The sequence below is a fragment of the Carcharodon carcharias genome, chromosome 9 (assembly GCF_017639515.1).
Source record: "Carcharodon carcharias isolate sCarCar2 chromosome 9, sCarCar2.pri, whole genome shotgun sequence".
In the NCBI taxonomy this organism is placed as follows: Eukaryota; Metazoa; Chordata; class Chondrichthyes; order Lamniformes; family Lamnidae; genus Carcharodon; species Carcharodon carcharias.
In genome coordinates, this window is record NC_054475.1 from 173164048 (window position 1) to 173179482 (window position 15435).

At 48.0% G+C, this 15435-nt stretch overlaps 1 protein-coding gene across 1 annotated transcript in view; it reads left to right on the top strand.

Annotated features, from left to right (window-relative positions):
* Nucleotides 1-745: 745 nt before the first annotated feature.
* The window catches only part of gpc4 (glypican 4), a 258786-nt gene continuing 244096 nt past the window's right edge, over nt 746-15435 (top strand). The window contains exon 1 of the mRNA XM_041195585.1: nt 746-1295. Within this exon, the coding sequence (XP_041051519.1) occupies nt 1118-1295 (178 nt within the window). The 5' untranslated portion in view covers nt 746-1117. The remainder of the gene's footprint in view (nt 1296-15435) is intronic.

The window sequence follows — 15435 nt, forward strand, 5'->3', positions numbered from 1 at the left end:
TTTCCAGGTAATTCTGTTTCAATTAAAAGGTACCTGGATCTGCATCTGAAGTGCTGTAACCTGCAAGGCTACGGACCAGGTGCTGGAAAGTGGGATTAAAGATAAGTGGCTAATTTCATTTTTTCTCTTTTTGGCAGCCACAGACATGATGGGCTGAATGGCCTTTCTGCACGGAACTTTTCTATGGTTTTATGGAGGACAGACTTCATGGTTTGAAGTTGTTGAACTCAGCGTTGACTCCAAAAGGTTGTCAAGTACCTAAGGGGAAGATGAGGTTCTGTTCTTCAGGGTTGCGTTGGGCTTCAGTGGAACACTGCAGCAGGTTGAGGACAGAAATGTGAGCTTGAAAACTAAGCAGCAAATTGAAATGGCAAATGGGCGGAAGGTCGGGGTTATATGCTTGAGGACTGAAAGGAGGTGTTCCCCAAAGCGATCACCCGGTCTATGTTTGGTTTCCCGAGTGTGGAGGAGACCGCATTGTGAGCAGCGAGTGCATTAGACCAACCTGAAAGACACGCAGTAAATCGCTGCTTCACCTGGAAAGTGCTTTTTTTCTTCTCTATTTCCCTCTTTCTATTCCTCACTTTCCCACATTGTGAATGAGTCGCTTTATCACCAAGTTTCATTCATTAACTTTGCGCCTTGGCTCCGCCCCCAGCGCATCTTTGATCCAATCAAAGAAGTCGAGCCTCTGATTGACGCTCCGAGTTGACCAATGGGGCTGCGGTAAAGTTTATGCTGGGATTCGGGGGCCGCGGTACAAAGTTGGGAAGTCGGAGCGGATTCCCCCCCCCCCACCGCCGGGAATCCACCAGGCGATCCAGCCCATGGAGGCGGGCGGCCGCGGCCTGTGATCACTCTCTGCTCTTTGTGGTGTTTAGCTGGGGGGGGGGCTGTGGTGATGGACATGGGGTCGGTCAGTGTCCAGCGGCGGTGCTGAGCTCCCGGCTCCAGGCCGCGTGTTCCCGCAGCTTCTTTGTCAGCCGCTCCCAGGCCGGTGCCCCCGTCCCCGGCTCCCGGAATTCCCCTTCCCGCCGGGAGGGCAGGAGAGCGGCCCAGACGCGACCCCCCCAGCTACCTGCACCGAGCGGCCTGCTCCTTGCCCCGGGCTCCCACTATGTACCCGCCGCTCCCGCTGTGCGCCCCGGCCCCGGCTCTGGCTCTGGCCCTGGCCCTTTCCCTGCTCTGCGGCTCCGCTCGCTCCCACATCCACAGCCCGAGCTGCTCCGAACTGATGAAAGTTTCCAGCCCGCGGGGCTCCGGCCACAGCAACATCGCCCCGCAAGAGACCGAGGGTAAGTGACGGCCGCTGCCCGGCGGGGGCGGGGGGTACCGGGGTCAGCGAAGGGAAGTCAGGACCAGGAGGTGACTGAGGAGAAATAATTGTGACCAATTTAACTGAAAAACTTCAACTGAATCAGAGCAAAGATTCTGCGGCCGCGAAAGGATCGATGAGTGAGCGGCGACTTGGGGGGGGAATTGAGGTCCTGGTCCGTGAGGGACCTGGGGGAGGGAGGGAGGTTGTCCGGTGAGTGAGGGACCTGGGGGAGGGAGGGAGGTTGTCCGGTGAGTGAGGGACCTGGGGGAGGGAGGGAGGTTGTCCGGTGAGTGAGGGACCTGGGGGAGGGAGGGAGGTTGTCCGGTGAGTGAGGGACCTGGGGGAGGGAGGGAGGTTGTCCGGTGAGTGAGGGACCTGGGGGAGGGAGGGAGGTTGTCCGGTGAGTGAGGGACCTGGGGGAGGGAGGGAGGTTGTCCGGTGAGTGAGGGACCTGGGGGAGGGAGGGAGGTTGTCCGGTGAGTGAGGGACCTGGGGGAGGGAGGGAGGTTGTCCGGTGAGTGAGGGACCTGGGGGAGGGAGGGAGGTTGTCCGGTGAGTGAGGGACCTGGGGGAGGGAGGGAGGTTGTCCGGTGAGTGAGGGACCTGGGGGAGGGAGGGAGGTTGTCCGGTGAGTGAGGGACCTGGGGGAGGGAGGGAGGTTGTCCGGTGAGTGAGGGACCTGGGGGAGGGAGGGAGGTTGTCCGGTGAGTGAGGGACCTGGGGGAGGGAGGGAGGTTGTCCGGTGAGTGAGGGACCTGGGGGAGGGAGGGAGGTTGTCCGGTGAGTGAGGGACCTGGGGGAGGGAGGGAGGTTGTCCGGTGAGTGAGGGACCTGGGGGAGGGAGGGAGGTTGTCCGGTGAGTGAGGGACCTGGGGGAGGGAGGGAGGTTGTCCGGTGAGTGAGGGACCTGGGGGAGGGAGGGAGGTTGTCCGGTGAGTGAGGGACCTGGGGGAGGGAGGGAGGTTGTCCGGTGAGTGAGGGACCTGGGGGAGGGAGGGAGGTTGTCCGGTGAGTGAGGGACCTGGGGGAGGGAGGGAGGTTGTCCGGTGAGTGAGGGACCTGGGGGAGGGAGGGAGGTTGTCCGGTGAGTGAGGGACCTGGGGGAGGGAGGGAGGTTGTCCGGTGAGTGAGGGACCTGGGGGAGGGAGGGAGGTTGTCCGGTGAGTGAGGGACCTGGGGGAGGGAGGGAGGTTGTCCGGTGAGTGAGGGACCTGGGGGAGGGAGGGAGGTTGTCCGGTGAGTGAGGGACCTGGGGGAGGGAGGGAGGTTGTCCGGTGAGTGAGGGACCTGGGGGAGGGAGGGAGGTTGTCCGGTGAGTGAGGGACCTGGGGGAGGGAGGGAGGTTGTCCGGTGAGTGAGGGACCTGGGGGAGGGAGGGAGGTTGTCCGGTGAGTGAGGGACCTGGGGGAGGGAGGGAGGTTGTCCGGTGAGTGAGGGACCTGGGGGAGGGAGGGAGGTTGTCCGGTGAGTGAGGGACCTGGGGGAGGGAGGGAGGTTGTCCGGTGAGTGAGGGACCTGGGGGAGGGAGGGAGGTTGTCCGGTGAGTGAGGGACCTGGGGGAGGGAGGGAGGTTGTCCGGTGAGTGAGGGACCTGGGGGAGGGAGGGAGGTTGTCCGGTGAGTGAGGGACCTGGGGGAGGGAGGGAGGTTGTCCCGGTGAGTGAGGGACCTGTGGGAGGGAGGGAGGTTGTCCGGTGAGTGAGGGACCTGGGGGAGGGAGGGAGGTTGTCCGGTGAGTGAGGGACCTGGGGGAGGGAGGGAGGTTGTCCGGTGAGTGAGGGACCTGGGGGAGGGAGGGAGGTTGTCCGGTGAGTGAGGGACCTGGGGAGGGAGGGAGGTTGTCCGGTGAGTGAGGACCTGGGGGAGGGAGGGAGTTGTCCGGTGAGTGAGGGACCTGGGGGAGGGAGGGAGATTGTCCCGGTGAGTGGGACCTGGGGGAGGGAGGGAGATTGTCCGGTGAGTGAGGGACCTGGGGGAGGGAGGGAGATTGTCCGGTGAGTGAGGGACCTGGGGGAGGGAGGGAGGTTGTCCGGTGAGTGAGGGACCTGGGGGAGGGAGAGTGTCGGGGCAGGGGAGGACTGAGAGTGTCTGGTGAGTGAGTGAGGGACTTGGGGGGAGGGGAGGTAGAGTGGTGAATGAGGGACTTGGGGGGAGGAGAGTGTCTGGTGAGTAAGGGTCTTGGGGGGAGGGAGAGTGTCGGGGGGAGGGGGAGTGAGAGTGTTGTGAGTGAGGGACTTGGGGGGAGGGTAGGGAGAGTGGTGAGTGAGGGACTTGGGGGGAGGAGAGTGTCTGGTGAGTGAGGGACTTGGGGGGAGGGGGAGTGAGAGTATCTGGTGGATGAGGGGCTTGGGGGGGGGGGGAACGAGCGTCTGATGGGTGAGGGACCTGGTCGCAAGGGGGGAGAGTCCAGTGGGACAGACCTGGCAGGGGGGTGGTGGTGAGGGGGTTGGGGTGGTGGGTATATGCCCAATAAGGGGGCGGGCGAAGTGTTTGATATGGCCAATGGCCAATGCAGGGCCTGGGGTAAAGGATTTGGTATGACACTTGAGGGGCTGTGGGGTGGAAGGTTGTGGTCAGTGAGAGGGCTGTTTCCAACAGTGAACTGGCCCAGTTCCACCTCTTTGGTCAAGAATTTAGGCAGAACCCCCAGACCAATGTTTTCTTCCCCTTTGTTTCCACCAGGTAAGGTAAGGGAAGAAGGGTGACCTATTGTGCCATTCATCCGTCGGGATTGATTCCCTTCCTTAATGTTGCTCTAACTGTGGAATGTAAAGTTAATATCCTGGATTCTATGGCTAACTGATTGCTCCTTCACCGATTGACTGTTTCTAATTGTAGGTTGAAGGAAACATATACCTCTTGGTCTTTGCTAGGACATGTGGTGTGGTTGCTTGGGCCACGCTTTGTCTTTAATTGATAAGTTTTGATGCTGAGAATATAATGAAGGAGAGCATGAAAAGCCTTTCCTGCAGTGAGTTCAATGGAACTCTGACTCCAGCTTGGCAACTTCAGCCCCTCCTGGGATGGGAGCTTGCTGGGTGATGGGGTTTACGTGAATGTCATTTTTGTACTTCTGAGTGTGTGATGTATCTCTGCCGTTGCCTATACCCATAGGTATGTGTCTGTCTGTGTTTGTGTATGGCTGTCACCCCGATGCCAATTTTTTATTGACAAAATGTTCATTCCATTTCAAAATATGAAGAAAACCTTTATGAAAAAACTGTAAATATCTTGTGTGTCTTTAGATTGCTTACCTGTCCCCTTCATTTTATTTCTTCTGATATTGTAAGGAAGACTTGTTTACACAGGCAGCAATTGTCCATGGGTCGTACAGCCACACAGCTATGGAATGCTGCATGTGATTTTTGCCAGTGGTGTGTTCATAGTGCATGGGAATCCCTCTTAAATTCCTGGATTGTTCAGCCAAGTAAAACCAAATTTAATCATTACAGATTGTGCAGATATACTTGGTGTTCGCAAGCCATTTTTCTTGACAATCCAACCAGGTTTAGTGGTATTAGCTTAGGTAATAACATTCGTGGGCAAATCTGCTTGGCAGTTTCAAAAGTGCACAGATGAGTTCAAACATGTTTAATCACTGCATCTTAACATTCATCATAAAGCATTTAAGCAAGAAATTGTTCATCTGTAGCTGGCTGGAGGAAATGCTGGTAAATGTAATTAGGTCCAAACTATTTTCTCCTTTCTGTTTCATCTCTCTTTCTCTTCCCTCCCTTCCCAGGCCTATTGCTTTATTTCTTGTTTGAATGGCCAAATGGGTTGCATTCTCCCCATGAACAAAGGACCTGGCTATTTTGCTCGAGTCCTTCAGGGACCACCATGGTCTTCAACTTCTGCAGTGTAATTCCACAGCACTTTCAACAATAACAAAAATGCATGACTGAATCGGCAAAAAATTTCAGAATGTTGGGAGCATTTAACTGCGTCTCAGCTGCTGTCAGCACAGGCCAGCTCTGCTGCTGTCTGCACCGGCCAGCTCTGCTGCTGTCTGCACCATGCCTTTTGGGTTACTGGGATAGTGGTTGAGGATTGTTTTTGAATTTAGACGGCTATCTTCTTTTTGTTTGAACGAACGATCTTGGTAACATTTTTCACGTGCACATTTTCTGCACTGTAACATTCTGTTCTGTTTGATTGAGGTCATAGATGGTCCTCTTCACTTGAAGTCAACTTGGGAATGTTGGGGAAATGTTACCAATGACAGCTAATTTGATCTTCCAATGCAAGTTTACAGTGCAGGGTTAGCACAGTTTATAGTGCCAACCGAACCAAGCAACTGAACTGAGATTGGCAACATGACTTCAGGTGGAAGGTATCTCCCTGCCATGTTTTGGATGGGGACAGTTCCTGGAACTTACTGCCTAGAAGGCTAATTGACCTGTCACTCGTGTGCCAGTTCTTCATTGGAAATCTCCATTGTAAGCCTGTTTCCCTCCCTTATTTCTGTATTCTTCCTTCTGAAATCATATCCAGTTCCTCTTTTAAATGTTAAGTCTTTGCCTCACTATATAGCCCAGTGTCATAAAACATTTAACATTTATCTCATAATGCTCTATGTACAAAAGTTTCTTACTTTACCCCTTCATTCTTTTAATGTTAATTCTCAGTCCAAATTTTTTTTAAATCAATTTCCCAATCAATGCAAACAATCATTCACTGTTTATCCTTTCATACTTATGAAAATTCTCCTTATATCCCCCTTCATCACATGTTAAGATGTTTCAGTTGCTCTAGTTTTTGAAGCCTTCCTTTGTAACTTCTTCATCTCGTACATCACTGTCCCCTGGTCATGGCTCTCCTTCTAACAATGAACTTTTCAATCCTTTGCTTGTTGGCATCATTCTCAAACCTACTGTGGTATATTTTTGACTATTAATTGCTTAACTTCTGCAAATTGCTGGTTGTGCCTTATCCCTGGCATAAACACTGCTATGTGCTGCAGCAGTCAATGGTTTGAGAATAGGTATAGGAACGCAGAAATAGGAACAGGAGTAGGCCATTTGTCATGTTGAGCCTGCTCTGCTGTTCAAACAGATCATGGTTGATCATCTACCTCTATGCCATTTATCCCCACTATCCCCATATCCCTTGATGTCATTTTTTTGAACATACTCAATGATTGAGCTTCCACAGATCTTTGGAGTAGAGAATTCCAAAGGTTCTGAGTGAAGAAATTCCTCCTCATTTCAGTCTTAAATGGCCTGCTCCTTATTCTGAGATTGTGTTCTCTGGTTCTAGACTTATCAGCTAGGGGAAACAACCTATCCACATCTACTGTCATTACCTGTAAGAATTTTGTAAGTTTCAATGAGCTCACCTCTCATTCTTTGAAACTCCAGAGAATACAGGCCCAGTCTCCTCAATTGCTCCTAATAAGACAATCCTGCCATGCCAGGGATTAGCCTGGTAAACTTCTGTTGCACTCTGGCAAGTACATCCGTCCTTAGATAAGGGGATTGGAACAGTACACTATACCCCAGATGTGGCCTCGCCAAGGTTCTATACAATTGCAGCAAGACATCTTTGCCCCTGCACTCAAATCTCATTGCGATGAAACATAGAAACATAGAAGATGGGAGCAGGAGTAGGTCATTCCGCTCTTCGAGCCTGTTCTGCCATTCAATATGATCATGGATGATCCTCTATCTTGAAGCTGTACTCCCACTCTCTCTATACCCCTTGATGCCTTTAGAGTCCAGAAATCTATCTAGTTCCTTCTTAAATATATTCAGTGACTTGGCTTCCACAGCCTCTGTGGTAGAGAATTGTACAGGTTCACCACCCTCTGAGTGAAGAAGTTTCTCCTCAGTCACATACCTAAATGATCTATGCTGAATTCCTGAGACTGTGACCCCTTGTTCTAGATACCCCAACCAGAGGAAATATCATCCCTGCTTCCAGTCTGTCCAGCCCTGTAAGAATTTTGTAAGTTTCATAGAAATAGGAGCAGGAGTAGGCCATTCAGCCCTTCAAGCCTGCTCCGCCATTCATTATGATCATGGCTAATCATCCAACTCAATAGCCTGCTCCCGCTTTCTCCCCATATGTTTTGATCCCTTTCGCTCCAAGAGCTATATCCATCTCCTCCTTGAAAGCGTACAATGTTTTGGTCTCAACTACTTTTTGTGGTAACAAATTCCACAGGCTCACCACTCTCTGGGTGAAGAAATTTTTCCTCATCTCAGTCCTAAATAGTCTGCCCCATATCCTCAGACTGTGACCCCTGGTTCTGGACTCCCCCACCATCGGGAACATTCTTCCTGCATCTACCCTGTCTAGTCCTGTTAGAATTTTATAGGTTTCTGTGAGTTCCCCCCATTTTCTTCTAAACTACAGTGGATATAATCCTAATGATTCAATCTCTCCTCATACGTCAGTTCTGCCAGCCCAAGAATCAGTGAGATATACCTTCACTGCACTCCCTCTATAGCAAGTATATATTTCCTCAGATAAGGAGACCAAAACGGCACACAATATTCCAGGTGTGGTCTCACCAAGGCCCTGTACAATTGCAGCAAGACATCCCTGTTCCTGTCCTCGAATCCTCTGGCTATGAAGGTCAACATACCATTTGCCTTCTTTACCGCCTGCTGCACCTGCATGCTTACCTTCAGTGACTGGTGTACAAAGGCACCCAGGTCTTGTTGCACATTCCCCTCTCTCAATTTATAGCCATTCAGATAATCTGCCTCCTTGTTTTTGCTACCAAAATGGAATAATCTCATATTTATCTACATTATACTGCATCTGCCATGCATTGCCCACTCAGCTTGTCCAAATCACAGTGAAACATCTCTGCAACCTCCTCACAGCTCACCCTCCCACCCAGCTTTGTATCATCTGCAAATTTGGAGATAGTACATTTAGTTCCTTCAGCTAAATCATTAATATATATTGTGAGTAGCTGGGGTCCCAGCACCGATCCCTGCAGTACCCCACTAGTCTGCCATTCAGAAAAAGACACGTTTATTCCTACTCTTTGTTTCCTGTCTGCCAATCAGTTTTCTATCCATCTCAATACACTACCCCCAATCCCATGCGCTTTAATTTTACACGCCAATCTCTTATGTGGGTCTTAGTCAAAAGCTTCCTGAAAGTCCAAATAAACCACATCCACTGGCTCCCCCTCATCACCTCTACTAGTTACATCCTTGAAAAATTCCAGTAGATTTGTCAAGCATGATTTCCCTTTCATAAATCCATGCTGACTCTGTCCAATTCTGCCACTGTTTTCCACGTGCTCAGCTATTAAATCTTTAAAATGGACTCTAGAATTTTCCCCACTACTGACGTCAGGCTGACTGGTCTGTAATTCCCTGTTTTCTCTCTGCCTCCCTTTTGAAATAGTGGAGTTACATTAGCTACTCTCCAATCTGTAGGAACAGTTCCAGAGCCTATAGAATCTCGGAAGGTGACCACCAATGCATCTACTATTTCTAGGGCCACTTCCTTAAGTACTCTGGGATGTAGATTATCAGGCCCTGGGGATTTATCGGTCTTCAATCCCATCAATTTCCCCAACACCATTTCCCTACTAATACTGATTTCTTTCAGTTCCTCCCTGTCACTAAACCCTGTGTTCCCCAACATTTCTGGTATGTTATTAGTGTTTTCCTTTGTGAAGACAGAACCAAAGTATGTATTTAGTTGGCCAGCTATTTCTTTGTTCCCCATTATAAATTCCCCTGTTTCTGACTGTAAGGGACCTACATTTGTCTTCACCAATATTTTTCTCTTCATTTGCCTATCGAAACTTTTACAGTCAGTTTTTATGTTCCCTGCAAGCTTACTCTTGTACTCTATTTTCCTCTTCTTAATCAATCCCTTGGTCCTCCTTTGCTGAATTCTAAACTGCTCCCAATCCTCAGGTCTGTTGTTTTTTCTGGCCAATTTGAATGCCTCTTCCTTGCATCTAATACTATCTCTAATTTCCTTTGTAAGCCATTGTTTGGTCACCTTTCCTGTTTTGCGCCAGACAGGAATAAACAATTGTTGCAGTTCACCCATGCACTCTTTGAATGTTTGCCATTGCCTATTCACCGACATCCCTTTAAGTAATGTTTCCCAATCCATCATAGCCAACTCGCGCCTCATACCATCGTAGTTTCCTTTATTAAGATTCAGGACCCAAGTCTCAGAATCAACAACGTCACTCTCCATCTTCATGAAGAATTCTATCATATTATGGTTGTTCATCCCCAAGGGGCCTCGCACAGCTAGATTGCCAATTATTCTTTTCTCATTACACAATACCCGGTCTAGGATGGCCTGTTCTCTCGTTGGTTCCATAATGTGTTGGTCCAGAAAAACATCCCATATACACTCCAGGAATTCCTCCTCTATGGTATTGTTACTAATTTGATTTGCCCAATCTATATGCATATTAAAGTCACATAATTACAGATGTTCCTTTATTACATGCGTCTCTAATTTCCTGTTTAATGCCATTCCCATCATCACCACTACAGTTTGGGGGTCTCTATACAACTCCCACTAACGTTTTTTGCCCCTTACTGTTTCTCAGCTCTACTCATACAGATTTCACATTGTTGGAGCTAATATCTTTCCTCACTATTGCGTTAATTTCCTCTTTAACCAGCAATGCCACTCCACCACCTTTTCCTTTTTGTCTGCCCTTCCTAAATACTGAATATCCCTGGATGTTCAGTTCCCATCCCTGGTCACCCTGCAGCCATGTCTCCGTATTCCCGACTATATAATACCTGTTTACATCTATTTGCACGGTTAATTCATCCACTTTATTGCGAATGCTCCTCACGTTAAGGCACAAAGCCTTAAGGCTTGTCTTTTTAACATTACTTGTCCTGTTCCCACTATTTTTCACTGAGGCCCTGTTTGATTCTTGCCCTTGATTTCTCTGGCTATCACTTTTCTTATTCCGCTTTCTGTCTTTTGTTCTTTACTTTAATTCCCCTTCTGTTGCTGCTTCTTTTGAGAGGCCATTCCCCCCAACAGTATCCAAAGCGGTATATCTGTTTCAGAGGGGAATAGCCACAGGAGATTCCTGCGCTTCCTGCCTAGTCCTCTTGCTTTGCCTGGTGGTCACCCATTCCCTTCCTGCCTGCGGGCTCTTAGCCTGCAGCCTGAGCCCCCACCTCACTATATGTGCTTTCCACAAAACTCTCCGCTTCGCGCATGCTCCACAATGTCTCCAGCTCCAAAACCCAGGCTTCCAGGAGCTGCAGCTGGAGACACTTCCCACACACATGCTAGCCCCGGCCACTGGAAATGTGCTTGGCTTCCCACATGGAGCAGGAGGAGCACACCACGGCTTTGAGCTCTCCTGCTATGACTTACCCCATTCAATTAAAATAAACCTTTTGGAAGATACTTAATATCAGTTACTCTTGGGCCCTTCTTCCCTGCTCCTCGTTATTACAGAATATAGCCACTACAAATGATGAACCACAAAATAAGACCTTAAAGACTATAAGCAATAAAAACAGTAAATGCGTACCCGGCCGTACTCATGGTGCTCAAAGGATCACCTTGATCTCTCCTCACCAAACTCCCTCGGTCACCCCCTACTCTCCCAGCTTCTCTTCAACTCCCGACTCCTCTCACGCTCCTCTCGCGCTCCTCTCCAGCTCCCGGCTCCTCTCCAGCTCCCGGCTCCTCAATTAGGTCACCTCTCATTCTTAAACTCCAGTGAAAACAGACCTAGTCGGCCCAATCTCTCCTCATATAACAATCCTGCCATTCCAGGAATCAGTCTGGTGAACCTTTGCTGCACTCCTTCTATGGCAAGTAAATCCTTTCTGAAGTAAGGAGACCAAAAGTGCACTCAATACTCCAGGAGTGGTCTCACCAAGGCCCTGTACAGCTGCAATAAACATCCTGGCTCCTGCACTCAAGTCCTGTCACAATGAAGGCCAACATACCATTTACCTTCTTAACTGCTTGCTGCACTAGCATGCTTGCTTTCAATGATTGGGGTACAAAGACATCCAGGTCCCTTTGTACATCAACATTTCCCAACCTATTACCATTTAAATAATGCTCTGCCATTCTGTTTTTCCTATCAAAGTGGATAACTTCACACTTATCCACGTTATACTGCAATCATGTATTTGTCCACTCACTCTACTTGTCTAAGCCTCATAACACCCTCCTCATCGCTCACATTCCCACCAAGTTTCATGAGATCAGCAAACTTGGAAATATTACATTTGGTTCCCTCATCCAAATCATTGATATACATTGTGAATAGCTGGAGCCCAAGCACTGATCCCTGTGGTATCCCGCTCATCACCGCCTGCCACTCTGAAAAAGACCCATTTATTCCTACTCTGTTTCCTGTCTGCTAACCAATTCTCAATCCATGCCAATATATTACCCCCAATCTCATGTGCCTTAATTTTACACACTAACCTCTTATGTGGGACTTTATCAAAAGCTTTCTGAAAATCCAAATACACCACATCCATTGGTTCTCCCTTATCTATTTTGCCAGTTACATCCTCATAGAACTGCAGTAGGTTTGTTAAACATGATTTCCCTTTCATAAATCTATGTTGACTTTGTCTAATCCCATTGATATTTTCTAAGTGTCCTGTCATCATACCCTTTATAACAGAGTTTAGCATTTTCCCTACTACTGAGATTAGGCCTGTAATTTGTTGCTTTCTCCCTCCCTCCTTTTTTAAATAGTGGGGTTACATTTTTCACCTTGCAATCTGCCAGGACTGTTCCAAAATTTTGAAGATTCTGGAAGATGCCAATCAATGCATTCACTATTTCCATGCCCACCTCCTTTAATATCCTGGGATGTAGATTATTGGGTCCTGGGGATTTATCAGCTTTCAGCAACATTTAATTTCTCCAGCATTATTATTTTAGTAATACTAATTTCCTTCAATTCCTCCTCACTGGACTCTGGATTCCCTAGTATTTCTGGGAAGTTATTTGCGCCTTCCCCCGTGAAGACAGAACTGATGTTGTTTAATTGCTCTGCCGTTTCCTTGTTCTCTATTATAAATTCTCCCGTTTCAGACTGTAGGGGACCTATATTTATCTTCATTAATCCTTTTCTTTTTACATACTTATAGAAGCTTTTACAGTCTGCTTCTATGCACCTTGCAAGTTTACTCTCGTACTCTATTTTTCCCCTCTTGGTGGTCCTCTGCTGAATTCTAAACTACTCCCAATCCTCAGGCTTGCTACTTTTTCTAGCAACTTTATATGACTCCTCTTTGGATCTAATACTATCCTTAATTTCTTTTGTTAGCCATGGTTGGGCCACTTTTCCTGTTGTGTTTTTGTGCCAGAAAGGAATATATTACTGTTGCAATGCATACATTCATTCCTTAAATATTAGCCATTGTCTATCCACTGTCATGCCTTTTAATGAAGTTCCCCAATCTACCTTAGCCGACTCACACCTCATACCTTCGTAGTTTCTTTTGTTAAGATTTAGGACCCTAGTTTCAGATCGGACTCCTTCACTTTCCATCGTAATGAAGAATTCCGTTATGGTCACGGTTCCCTAAAGGACCCCACACAACAAGATTAGTAATTAACCCCTTCTCATTGCATAATACCAAATCTAGGATAGCCTGTTCATAGAAACATAGGAAATAGGAGCAGGAGTAGGTCATTTGGCCCTTCGAGCCTGCTCCGCCATTCAATATGATCATGGTTGATCCTCTATCTCAACGCCGTACCCTGCATTCTCCCCATACCCTTGATGCCTTTTGAGCCCAGAAATTGGTATCTATTTCTTTCCTAACTATATTCAGTGAACTGGTCTCCACAGCCTCCTGTGGTAGAGAATTCCATAGGTTCACCACCCTCTGAGTGAAGAAGTTTCTCCTCATCACAAGATATATCGCCATCCTGACTTGGAAATATATTGCTGTTCCTTCACTGTCGCTGGGTTAAAATCCTGGAACAAGGATGCCTTACTGCGGCTGTACAGGGCTTTGGTGAGGCCACCCCTGGAGCTGCGTTTGTAGTTTTGGTCTCCTTATCTAAGAAAGAATATACTTTGCCATAGAGGAGTGCAGCGAAGGTTCACCAGACTGATTCCTAGGATGGCAATTCCTAGGAAAACCCTCCCTAGCAGCACTGTGGGTGTACCTACACCACATGGACTGCTGAGGTTCAAGAAGGCAGCTCACCACCACTTTCTCAAGAGCAACTTGGGATGGGCAATAAATGCCGGACTAGCTGGTGAAGCCCACATCCCGTGAATGAATTTAAAAAAAAAAAGACCATCCCGTATCTTGAGACTGTGACCTCTTGTTCTAGACACCCCAGCCAGAGGAAATATCATCGCTGTATCCAGTCTGTCCAGCCCTGTCAGAATTTTATACGTTCCAATGAGACCTCCTCTCATTTTTCTAAACACCAGTGAATAAAGGCCTAGTTGGCCCAATCTCTCCTTATAGGGCAACACTCCCATCCTAGGAATCAGTCTGGTGAACCTTTGCTGCACTCCGTCTATGGCAAACTATATTGTTTCTTAGATAAAGCGACCAAAACTGCACACGCTGCTCCAGGTATGGTCTCACCAAATCCCTGTACAGCTGCAGTAAGACAGCAGTTCTGTTGAAGGGTCATGAGGACTCGAAACGTCAACTCTTTTCTTCTCTGCCGATGCTGCCAGACCTGCTGAGTTTTTCCAGGTAATTCTGTTTTTGTTGTGCACTAAGACATCCTTGTTCCCTAGTCGGTTCCTTGTCATAGTGGCCTAAGAAACCCTCTTGAGTACACCATATACCATTTGCCTTCCTAATTGCTTGCTGCAACTGCAAGCTATCTTTCCTTGACACATGAATAAGGACTTCCAGGTCCCTTTGGGTATCAACACTTCCCAACCTCTCACCATTCAAGAAATACTCTGTATTTCTGTTTTTCCTGCCAAAGTGAATAACTTCATGTTTTTCCACATTATATTCTATCTGCCATGTTCTTATTCACTTAGCCCGTCCAATCCCTTTGAAGCCTTCTTGCGTTTTCCTCATCTTACATTCCCACCTAGTTTTGTCATCAGCAAATTTAGAAATATTACATTTGGTTGCCACATCCAAATCATTTCTGTAGATGTGAACAGCTGCAACCCAAGGATTGACCCTTGTGGTACCCCCCCGTGAGTAAAAGCCTGCCATCTTGAGAATGGCCATTTTTTCCTACTGTTTTCTGTCTGTGAACCAATTCTCAACCCAATCCCATGTGCTCTAATTTTGTTTCCTAACCTCCTTATTGATAGTCTTCAAAAAAATCCAAATACACTACACCCAGTCGTTCTCCTTTATCTATGATACAAGTAGCATTCTCAAAAAAATTCTATCAGGTTTATCAAACATCATTTCCCTTTCATAAATCCATGTTGACTCTGCCCAGTCATATAATTATTTTCTAATTGTTGAGTTATCACAGCCTTTATAATAGATGCTAACATTTTCCCTACTATTGATGCCAAACTAACATGTCTGTAGTTTTTCGGCCTCTCTCTCCTTCCCTTCTAAGAAGTGGGGTTACACTAGCTACTTCCCAGATAGGAGTTTTGAGTGAGGGAGTTCGGTGAACAGGGGAAGGAGGTGCTCTTTTTTTACCTTTTTCACCCTTCAGTATTTGGTTCTTACATTGGTGCAGCAGAAGAAGCTGATTGGTGAGTAACTGGTAAGTTATTCTACTTACCTTAAAATTGCACACTATTTTATTATATGGCAGGGCATCTCGGCCAAGTGGAATGTGCCAAGTCGTGGACGCACCTTGTATGCCAGACAAACACATTTGCATGAGGTGTCACCAACTGCAAAAGCTGGAACTCTGGGTTTTGGAGCTAGAGCAGCAGCTGAAGTCACTGTGGGGCATTTGCGAAGAAGAGAACTCCATGGATAGCACGTTTAGGGAGGTGGTCACGCCGCAAGTTAAAATTGTGTAGGCAGAGAGGGATTGGGTGACCGCCAGTCTGAGAGAACCAGGCAGGTAGTGCAGGAGTCCCCCGAGTCCACCTGACTTGCTAACCAGTTTTCCATTTTCAATACTGGTGAGGGCGATGGTTCGACAGAGGAGTGCAGCAAGAGTCAAGTCCATGACACTATGGGTGGCTCAGCTGCACAGGTAGGAAGA